Consider the following 11,986-nt stretch of genomic DNA (forward strand, 5'->3'; position numbering starts at 1 on the left):
GCCCTACTTGTTATATCGTGCAAAAAATCGCTGCTTGAAATAGAGAATCGCCTGTACTGGTCTCGGGACACTATTGCAGCCACCACGGCAGGTAAGTTAATATGCTATCTTCCTAATTTAAAAAATAAATGAATTCATAATACCCGCTGAAACGGGTTGGGTTTTATGACGTTTGATCCAGAAAGGCGTGTTAGGGGTGGGGTTTGGGGCAGCGCTGTGGGGCTACTGGCCCGGCAGTGGAAACGCAAGCCCGGTGCTTGAGGCCCGAGGCCACTAGCTCAGCTCGGCTCGCTGTTAGCTCTGGCCCAGCCCTAGCCCGGCAGTGGAAACGCGGCTACTGAGAGTTTGGGGAAAGAGACTGCAACGGCCCATGCCAACACAAGGATAATATCAGAAGGACATTACATGTAGTCACGCAATGCTGACGTTCAACATTAACAATTTGAGAACAAAGGATAATTTGCACGGTTTGACGTGATCTGATAAACGATCGTTAGATTTAATCAGCGCGATTTACTGCAATTCTTTTTCCTTTAGTTGGTCTCTTTCACTCTCACACACACTCACACACAGACACACACACACACACACACGAGTACGAGTAGTGAGTTGTGATAAAGCACAAAAGCTGTCAGGCTAAAAACAGAAAAAGAGAGAGGGAAAACGAGATGACGTGTCAAGAGATGCGACAGCAGATAAATAAGATAATAAATATTGAACATTTATAATATAATGTATTAATTACGCTATTCACATAACATGACCAAGAGAGCTGTTTTGATGAATATTATCGTATCATTATCGAATTTCGTACATTATAGTATATTCAGCGTTTTGAACGAATCGTTTTGAACGAATGACTCACTTATTAAGATGGTCACTTGCCGCCCCCTACTGGTGATTTAGTTTCATGTTTAAAAGTATTATTTAATTTTTTCTTGTATATTTAAACATTTATTTAAAACATTAATCTCATAACATTAGTCTATTTATTGCAGTTGAAATTTTGCAGTGTTTAGACTATATAATATAATTTTGATTGGTAACAGCCCCATTTATTATTTTAACTGAATTTATTGATCAAATGTAAGAGTTTGACATGAAAGATGATGCATACATTTAATAAGGTAAAATTAAAGCAGTGCCTTTATAAAGGTAAATAATGCCCTGGGGTAAATATAACACACTGATGAAAATATTGCTTCACAATGCATTAGGCTATTTATACCCAAAGGATGCGTGGCTGTAATGATGTGTGTGTAACTGTAGTGTGTGTGTGTGTGTGTGTGTAATGGGTGGCACCAACACTGATATTGCAAACCCCTCAGCAAATGTGCAGCTGTGCCCCTGACACACACACACACACACACACACACACATACATATACCTCTCTCTCTCTCTCTCTCTCTTTCTCTCTCACACACACATGAATATGAAATATATATTTCATATTGACAGCATTATGTTATGTATAGTGTTGTGTTTATCTCTGGATATAGGCTTAATGTGTGTCATTGTTCTCTACAGGTTGAGTGAGTGTGGAGTCACAGATGAAGGTTGTGTTGCTCTGGCTTCAGCTCTGAGATCAAACCCCTCACACCTGAGAGAACTGAGTCTGTATAAGAATAAACTAGGAGACTCAGGAGTGAAGCAGCTTTCTGATCTACTGGCGAATCCTCACTGTAAACTGGAGACACTGGGGTAAGATCATCTCTACCATAAAGACTCTGAGTGAATAAGGATTAACAGGCTAGGCGCCACGGTTAAGTTTACTCGACAAGATGCGTCACTGAAAAAAATGACAGATTTTGTCAAATTGAGTGTCAAATTTCGTTCGACCTCCCCTCCACTGGATGGCAGACATGTCATACTTCATCCCCAACTAAAAAAAAAATGTCATGTTTCTATACAAAATGTTCGAGTTACAGTGCATTGAATCAGTGTGATCAACAGTGGAGCTAGAATGAGAGTGAGCCATTTCATCAGAGTGTCTCAGCAATCGTAGCGACAGTATTGTGGTGGAGACTTTGACGTTTTCACAATACATTAGGGTATTTATACCCAAACAATGTGTGGCTGTAATGATTGTGTGTGTAACTGTAACTGTAGTGTGTGTGTGTGTGTGTGTGTGTGATGGGTGGCACCAACACTGATAAGGCAAACCCCTCAGCAAATGTGCAGCTGTGCCCCTGACACACACACACACACACACACACACACACACACATACATATACCTCTCTCTCTCTCTTTCTCTCTCACACACACATGAATATGAAATATAGATTTCATATTGACAGCACAGCATTATGTTATTTATAGTTTAAATGTTGTGTTTATCTCTGGATATAGGCTTAATGTGTGTCATTGTTCTCTACAGGTTGAGTGTTTGTGGAGTCACAGATGAAGGTTGTGTTGCTCTGGCTTCAGCTCTGAGATCAAACCCCTCACACCTGAGACACCTGGATCTGTCTGATAATAAACTAGGAGACTCAGGAGTGAAGCAGCTGAAGGATCTGAGGGATGATCCACATTATAAACTGAAGACACTATGGTAAGAATAGTTCTTAACAATTTTCATCATTATATTTTCATTTAAAGTTCAAATGGCTGTTTTACTTGCTAGAAATAAAAGTAAAGGTCCAGGTTCAGTAGGTGTTAGTGTGTGTGTGTGTGTGTGCGTGTGCGTGTGCGTGTGTGTGAATATTTTGTCAGAGATTCTTAAATTCAGCTTCAGTTTCTGTCGGTCTCTGAAATGTAAACTGTGTTTATTATGACTTTAACTCTCCTCATACTGTTGTGACTAATTTTGAGAGTAATATTAATGTTATTTTCAGCTTTTCCCCTTTAACTGTCTTTAACTGTCTGTGATAATCTGAGATTTGGGTTGTTATTAACTGATATTAAATCTGTATTGAGTGTAATGATGTTTTCTGCTGGTTCTGGATCAGCTGTCCGTTGTGTGAAAGTGACTTTTCATGTGCTTTTGATTTTGTAAAGTGACTTTGAGCATCAGATAGAAGCTATATTATCATGTTGGAGAAGGAATTAATATAGATTATCTAGTTAGTTTTCTTATGTAAAGATGTGACAGATGTAATATCTCATACTGCATATGTGACTGTGTGTGTGTTTTATTTTAGGTTATAGATGACAGTCTGATGTTCTGCTGATCATCTGATGGTGAATAAGGATCCACTACAGAGACTCACAGTCAACAGAATCAACAGAGACTGAAGATACAGTGACTTCACTGTTAGAAATTAAGACTTCATTTACATTTCAACCATCCTCTGACAGATCTGATGAGGCGGCAGTGAAACACCTTTTATTTCACAGCAAATTACACTTTCTCATTCATAGATTAACCATTTTATTTGTATAAACGCACAGTATAAACTCAAAAATGTTGGAGTTTTAGAGTAACTATTGATCCTGAATGTGTTTGTGTTGTACCAGCAGAGGGCAGGCCCGGTTCTGGAATCAAATCACTGAGGGTGCTTCTGAAAATAGTGAGGGTGCTCAAAATAGGGCTGAGCGATACCTAGTGTCTACAGCAATACTGTAATTGCTGTTATGTTAAACGATATGTGATCTGCATGATTGAGTAGCCTATGTCCCTGTACGAGCTTTTGTGCTTTACATTTATATCATATGATATAGTTAAATGTTACACACAGAGTGCTTTTCCCCCAAATATCAGCAGTATTGCAAATGTGTGAAATATTGAAACTGAAACTGACTACATTTAAGACATTTAGTTTCTGACGACAATGAATCAGTCCATTTAAACAGCTGATTTAAAGATGAAATGACTCATTCATTAAGACAGTCAAATGCTGGTCACTCGATCGGCCGCGGCACATGCTGGCGATTATCGTCGGTGTTTGAATGGGTGTCCTGCGGTGAGAGTGAAGGCAGACGGTGTCATTTCGTCTTGTTGTGATGTAGAGCTTTGAGCTTTCTTGAGCCAATGTCGTATGTCCATGATTAAAAATGGACAATTAATATTTTTAGGCTACCTAAAGGCCTCTAAAAAGTCAGCTATCGAATTTTCTGAGCGGGACGCACACCCAAGCAAAGTGGGCAATTAAAGAGACAGCTTCACCTATGTATCACGATCACAAAAGGACACAACCAATCCAGTGCATTAAACATGAATCACGTTATGATTTAGGCCATGTCCACACAGACATGGGTATTTTTATAACTGTGACTTTTTTTACGCAGTTCGGCCGTTCGTCCATGCGGAAACGCATTATCAGGACACTGAAACCGAACATTTTTGAAAACCCCTGCCAGGGTATTTTCTGAAACGCCGGTTGCAGTGTTGTCGTGTAGACAGTGAAACCGGAGTTTTTGCAGCGCTGACGGCTTCTGATTGGCTAACGTGGCTTTACGGTTAGGTTTATATCGCCGCCTGCTGGTGTTGCATGCTCTTGACAGCGCTTGATAGTGTGTTTTTGCGTTTTCATGTGGACATAGGGTTTTTTTTAAACGCAGGAGGGAAAAACTCTGGTTATAAAAATACAAGGCCTTACATGTATGAGTGTGAAATCCGTCTGTGTTTCTTTTGTCGACAGAATCTCGTTTACATGTGCGCTAATACAAATTTAATCTGAGGGTGCTTAAAAACCCCCGTAGAACCGGGCCTGGCAGAGGGAGACAAACACTAATGAAAGATTCATTTTTCATAATTATCAGACGAAAAAACAGTTCAAGCTCATTTTTGGAAAACAAACAATGGAAGCTTGAGTGTATAATCATGTTTTTAATAATAGCTTCATTATGTTTGTATTAAAGGGATCATATGATGCACTTTCATGTTTTCTTTTTCTTTAGTGTCTTATGTTTCTGTTTGTGCATGTATAAGATCTGCAAACTTACCTGGATGACCCAGGTCAGATAAGAAGCAGAGGTCACATATCTAATGCCGGCACACACTGTATGATAGTGTTCCAGATGAAAGATGAGCATCGTGAAACACTCGTGGAGATTTCTGTGGTCGCGGCTCCTAAACGGTGTTTTAATCAAAGATAGCCTGATCATTTACTGAGAGTCATGATCATCTCACAGTGTGTTGCTGCTATACGACCCACATCTACTGCAGTGACTAAAAATCACCGTCTAGCCCTGCTTGATGCTATTTGATAAATAAAGAGCATTTATATTAAACGCGTTAAAAGGCGTTAAAAATTTAAAAGGAGCATCTATTCAATTCAACAATAACTTGAGATAATTTCTCATAATTTATTCAAGTGTCAGCATGATTTCCGTTACACGAGAGTAGATGTTAAAACTTCATGCTGATTTGTACTCAGCTATTTTAGGGACCGACCGAATAGCAAACAGTCATTGAAACTGTTAAATCAACAGTCCGTTGTCAACATTAAGTCATTAAATCAACATCGAACTCTGATATTGATTCTACATCATTTTGCACCCTGATTTAATATTGAAACCACATTGAAATCCTGTTCATAGATCAACGGAATTTCAATGGTATTTCATTTATCAGGAATATTGAAACAATGTTGAAATTTCAACTGAACTAAGGATCAACGTGATTTCAATGGAATTTCAATCGTTTTTCAATTTAAAATGTAATGCCATAAATTAAATAGCCTGCTTTATCTACAGCCAGGATGTTAAAAAGTAATGGAACATTTGAAATCTTGTATAAAACACTGAACACACCACACAAACAAATTCATTTTTATTAGCCTCTTTATTTACACTTCACTTCAATGTCCTCTGACGCCTGAATATATTTTGTCGTCCAGTCCCTCCTGCCCGGTCTGGCTCATGTGAATCGGATGACGGCGTCTGTCCCCATCTGCTGAGTAAGAGCACCTAAAACAGAAAATAAAATCACAATGCAAAGAATTAGCATTTAAGTTAAACAGGAGACATTGGTACATTCGTGCTGTGAGATGTTTCTATATGAAGTATGTAACGTGGGACTAATTATTCCTGAATATATTTTGTCGTCCAGTCCCTCCTGCCCGGTCTGGCTCATGTGAATCGGATGACGGCGTCTGTCCCCATCTGCTGAGTAAGAGCACCTAAAACAGAAAATAAAATCACAATGCAAAGAATTAGCATTTAAGTTAAACAGGAGACATTGGTACATTCGTGCTGTGAGATGTTTCTATATGAAGTATGTAACGTGGGACTAAGGTGGGAACATCACAAAAATAGACTGGACTCAGAGGTTTTGTTAACTTTATAACCTAGAAGAGAACTACAAAGTAGGCCTAGGCAATTTTTGGCAGATTTTGACACAGTGATAAAACAGAAATCTATTCCAGTGTCTGCAGCACTGCGTAGGTTACTACACTAACCATCATGTTAACAATCAGCCTAACAATTCATTCATATCTAACATTAAGCAAGCTTACCTTTACGCTTGTGCCAAGGGTCCAGAAATGAGCTGTGTCCGGTGCTGTACGTTGGTTTTTCATCGACAGGGTAATGGTGATTAAACGTTAATTTTGCATTGACATTTCAATATCAATCATAATGATCATTCAGATGGAAAAACAACGTTTATTCAATGTTGGCTTGCTGTCTGATATATTCCATCAATACTATTGAGTATCGAAACATGTCTTGTTTTTCAGTACCGAATTTCGATACGGTAAGGGGCTAATCTCGTCAACGTTAGTGAAACAATAAGCATGCAGCATGATTGGCTGTGGCGGAAATAAGATGCTTTGTGTGTGTGTGTGTGAGAATATAAATTAGTGTAATTCTGCTCATACTGTTGTGAGTGATTGTGAGAATAATATTAATGTTATTTTCAGCTTTTCCCCTTTAACTGTCTCTGTGTGTGAAAATCAGAGATTTGGGTTGTTATTAACTGATATTAAATCTGTAGTGAGTGTAATGATGATTTCTGCTGGTTCTGGATCAGCTGTCCGTTGTGTGAAAGTGACCTTTCATGTGCTTTTGATTTTGTAAAGTGACTTTGAGCATCAGATAGAAGCTATATTATCATGTTGGAGAAGGAATTAATATAGATTATCTAGTTAGTTTTCTGATGAAAAGATGTGACAGATGTAATATCTCATACTGCATATGTGACTGTTTGTGTGTTTTATTTTAGGTTATAGATGACAGTCTGATGTTCTGCTGATCATCTGATGGCGAATAAGGATCCACTACAGAGACTCACAGTCAACAGAATCAACAGAGACTGAAGATACAGTGACTTCACTGTTAGAAATTAAGACTTCATTTAGATTTCAACCATCCTCTGACAGACCTGATGAGGCGGCAGTGAAACACCTTTTATTTCACAGCAAATTACACTTTCTCATTCAGAGATTAACCTTTTTATTTGAATAAACACACAGTATAAACTCAAAAATGTAAATATAGATCCTGAATGTGTTTTTGTTGAACCAGTAGAGGGAGACAAACACTAATGAATCATTTTCATAATTATGCAGAAAAAACAGGTCAAACTCATTTTTGGAAAACAATGGAAGCTTGAGTATAGTCATGTTGTTAATAATAGCTGCATTACACTTGTATTAATGTATTAAAGGGGTCATATGATGTGTTTTCATGTTTTCTTTTTCTTTAGTGTGTTATGAAGCTGTTCATCTCCCCATTCTGGCCGCTTGCACTGGTCCCAGTTGTTTTTAGGATTTAGTTCAGAGTTGTATTGTCTGTTTTTAAGGCACTTAATGGGCCGCCCCGACCTGTATCACGGCCCTTGTACAGTTGAAAGGTCACTGAGATCCTCAAACATAGGGCTCCTGCTTGTGCCGCTCACGGCTCAGAGGGGTGATGGAGTAAATGTGTAAATGTGCTTTATAATATATGCTCAATAAAAACTTTACAAAATAAATGAAATGTCCTTCTTGCATGTCTAAGATCTGCAAACTTCCAAAGCTCAAAGTCTCTGAAAGACTGTCACTCGCGCCTTATAGATCATCTCTAGTCGGGGATGAAAAGCTGGAATAATGGAGGGATCTTGAATGCTTTTGTCCTGTGAAGTATTTAGTCTTTTAAAACACACACTGCATCTCCACATAGTTGTGTGTTTGGTGGCCGCGTGTTAGCAAGTCTCTCCTATAGCTGAGAGCCAAACTCTCACGTGGATCGTAGAGAACCCGTAGATCGCTCAGGAACTTCTTGTATCTGTAACGAGTTCAGACAAATAATGAATTCACAACAATAAATCCCTCAAAACAGGCTTCAGAAGTGCTAATAAAGTGTGTGTGCGACCTCTAGCGGTCTACTATTGTCTCCAGCTGTTGGTCAAAGGGTTGTCCAGGGCTTCTGGTTCAGCAACTCAACTGTACTGGTCTCGCTGGCGTAAAGCATGTCTTCTACTGGGCTGAACAGTGTCCGCCGCTCCTTCATCTCAGTGTTGTGCTCTCTGCTCCACAAGCGCCTCCACACAGAGACATCTAGGAACGTTTTCTCTTTTTAAACGTTTCTTTTTTTAAACGTTTTGTACTAACATTTCCACCAGTTTTAAAGAGCGTTAGTGAATGTTCTGGGAAGGTTCCCTGTTAGCTGGGAGGAAGGAGACGGACACATTTGAGCTCCGCTGTTGGACTATGATCACCAGAAAACTGTGGGATTCTCTGAAATATATGACAAATATGACTCCAGCCAGAAGATCTATCAATGTGAGAGATGAGGGGGCAAAGGCGAATGAGTTGAGCGATGTTTATTGTAGGTTTGCCGTCAGAGACTTCTCACAGGAGCAGAAACTGCACTGGATGCCTCGTCTGAACTGGATTCTCCTAAAACACTCATTGACCCGCATATGGTGGAGAGACTGTGTCCACATGTGTGTCCTAACAAGGCCAGACGCGTCTCTGGGCGGACACTGAAATCTTGCAGTAGAAGAGCTTTATCATTGATCAGACATCTATAGACACACACACACAGTTCCTCAATGTGGAAGAGCTCCACTATTATCCCTGTCCCAAACAAGCTTTGCTGTGAGGAGAACAATGATGATCCTCCAGTAGCGCTCACTCAACAGTAATGAAGTGTTTGGAGAAAATGATGATTCATTTAGTAAAAACAGAGGTCAGTGCTCTATCAGACCCATTTCAGTGTGCACACAGGAGCAATAGAAGCACAGATGATGCAGTTATAGCTATAAGTTATTTTTAAAAAGTGTAAATCCCGTTTTCCTGAACTTCTGCTCTCAAGCTTTTTTATCTTAATGATGTATTCGCTAAATGTTCCTCCTGCGCAGTATTATTCGGTAAAACACTGATCTCCAAAGAGAAGTCATTCTAGTTTTCTCATATCATTGTTTTCCTCCTAATGCAGACAAAGCATTACAGTTATTACAATAAATCTCTGCTGATTATAGTAGTAATTGATACTCTTTGCGGTTTTGTTTTGCGTGATCTACAATATTCAGATTTAAAATAAGGCTGGTAAATTCTTAAACTCGAAGAATCAATCTTTTAGTCCGTCATTTTTAGTTGATGAACATTGTAGTGCACCTTCATCCTTTAAATCGCAATATGCTTCGTCATAAAGTTTTACATTTCAAATTCTCTCTATTTTATGACCAAATTTAAACAATAAATACCATGTTGGCATTTGTAATCTGGCGTGTTGAAGCTCCTTATTCTCATTGTAGCTCCTCAGTTCAAGAATACCTCGACTGAATACTTTTTACTCATTTCTAAATAACTATCATGAATAAACTAATCAACATTATTCAGAAATGCATTTATACGTATAATCAATTGGATTTCAACCCATTACCCAACCAACACTGCACCTACATTGTATTAACTCTCAGTCTTTGTGTTTTCCAGGTATTTTTCCCATTCTTCCAGCCCTTGTACGCTAAGCTTGCTCTTTCTGTACGCTTTCATTAGCATTTCTTTCATTTGAAATGTCCTTACTGTCGAGTCCAATGCTCTGTGACGCATCAACCGACTGCTGACTATATCAGTGTTCATGTCAACGCTTTTCTCCAATGTTGAAGAGTCTGTTTCTCTTGTTTTTCTTAAATGCTGTGATTTGGTCTTTCCATCAGGAGTCTTTCCTATAAAAGAACGTGTCTGTTCCTGCTTTTCCAGATCAACAGCTGCTTCCATGAATCTCCCTTTCTCATCTTATTCCTTCTCCAGGTTCAGATCAGGTAAGTGTTGGCCATCCTGTCGTAGATCTGCTTCTGTTTCTTCTGTCTCTGCTTGAGTTGCTCATGCTCTTCATCATTGTCTCCGTGGTGGGCAATGCAGATGATGTCGGAGCCGTCTCCCCATCAGTAATTGTGCAGGTGATGATCCTATCTCTTCCATTGGCGTGTTACGGTACTCCAGTAGTGCTATGTACGGATCACATTGACTATTCTGCGCTTTCTTTAAGAGATGTTTTACTGTTTGCGCCGCTCTCTCGGCTTGTCCATTAGACTGTGCGTAACCAGGACTTGAAGTCACATGCTTGAATCCCCATTCCTCTGCAAAACTTGCACACTGAGGTCCATTGTCAGATACTCCTATATCTGCAGTTCATGTCTTGCAAAGATGGACTTCATTTCCCTGATGACTCCACAGCTTGAGTAGTTTTACCTCAATGTACTTTGAAAAGTAGTCCACGCATAACAGAAATGCTGAACCGCTATGGTGAACAATGTGTGTCCCTGTTTTCCCCGAGGTCGCCCTGCACTTCATGTTGGACCAATGGCTGATTTTGACTGTTGTTCCTGTCTTCATTGCAGGTCGCACATCTGGAGACTGATCCTCAGTGTGTGTCGACACACCTGGCCAGGACAAAATGTCTCTCCTCTTGCCGTACATTTGACAATTCCCAGGTGTGACTCGTATTTGGTTGATCATTTGCTGATTTGCTTTCAATAACAGACCATCTTCATGACTGATTTCCTCTGGATATGTCCAGTATTTCTGTATTGATCTTGGCATCATAGATCGTTCTTTGGCCCATCCATGTAGTTGTTCAAGCACTTTCTCTCTCAGAGCTACAGGTCTCCTTCTTGGCGCATGCACAACTGCTCTGACATTTGGATCAGTTTGTATGTGGTGTTCTCCTGGTCAACAGCCTAGTCCTTCATATAGATCGCCACAATCCTGGAGAATGTCTCTGCTCTTTTCAGTTTCAGACAGTCTTTTAATCATGCCCATTTTTGACATGCAGATCGTCCTAGAATGACAGGTGCATCATGCTTCATTATTTCCAGCAGGATTTTCTATTTCTGTCCTTTGGACACACAATTTAGTGCTTTCTTGCCCAGTGGCGCCATCTTGTGTCCAGAATATGTCAGACGTTTGCAGCTTGACCTCTGCAGTCTCCCTGCTGTGTTTAGCAACTTGTGCTCTCTTTCTGACATGACATGACATTCAGCTCCTGTATCCAGTGTCACTTTTACATCATTCTTGTTTATCTGGATTGTCTCCATCCATTGTTCATCGTCATTACTTGAGTTGATGGACATTACATTTCTTTCTTTCTCCACTGTTACTGTACCAATAAACATGTGCGCATCTTGTCCAATCACGTGCGTTCTTTTCCTCTGACTCTGCAGGTCTTGGGAATTACACATCTTTGTAAATGATTGTTTTTCTGAGCAGACTTGCATGTTTTCCCGTAGGTTGGGCATTTTATGTCCTCGAGCTGGTTGCCGCATCTGCTGCGTTCCTCTCTCATCACTGACGTCTGCTCTGATTTGGTGTCTCTTTTCTTTGGCTTTTATTGACATTTACTTTCATCATTGAGTGCTTTCATCTGACTCGACGTGATCTCGCTGGCTCTGCAAATGTCGACGGCCTTTTCCAGTGTGAGATCCGTTTCTCTTAGAAGCTGGTCTTTTAGTTGATCCTCTCTTCTGCCACATACAATCCTATCACGAATGAATGACTCGTGGAGATCACCAAACTCAGTCTTTTGCTTTGCTTTTCAGATCTGTGACGTACATGTCGATTGTTTCAGCCGATCTGGTGAAAAACACACGTCTGATGTACGGTAGGTTTCTTCG

At 39.8% G+C, this 11,986-nt stretch overlaps 1 protein-coding gene across 10 annotated transcripts in view; it reads left to right on the forward strand.

Moving 5' to 3' along the window:
- LOC120473870 (NLR family CARD domain-containing protein 3) overlaps positions 1–7,844 on the forward strand; it is a 67,125-nt gene extending 59,281 nt beyond the window's left edge. For 5 of the 10 annotated variants that reach the window (XM_089119079.1, XM_089119080.1, XM_089119081.1 and 2 more), the window contains 3 exons: positions 1,529–1,702; positions 2,381–2,554; positions 3,144–4,818. In XM_089119079.1, coding sequence (XP_088975205.1) covers positions 1,529–1,702; positions 2,381–2,554; positions 3,144–3,150 — 355 coding nt within the window. In that variant the 3' untranslated portion in view covers positions 3,151–4,818. Of the gene's footprint in view, positions 1–1,528; positions 1,703–2,380; positions 2,555–3,143; positions 4,819–7,108 lie in introns of those variants that run through there. The other 5 variants (XM_089119086.1, XM_089119087.1, XM_089119083.1 and 2 more) reach the window with 4 other exon arrangements.
- The last annotated feature ends 4,142 nt before the right edge of the window (positions 7,845–11,986 follow it).

This window comes from Pimephales promelas, chromosome 2 (genome assembly GCF_988280905.1).
Source record: "Pimephales promelas chromosome 2, fPimPro1.hap1.1, whole genome shotgun sequence".
NCBI lineage: Eukaryota > Metazoa > Chordata > Actinopteri > Cypriniformes > Leuciscidae > Pimephales > Pimephales promelas.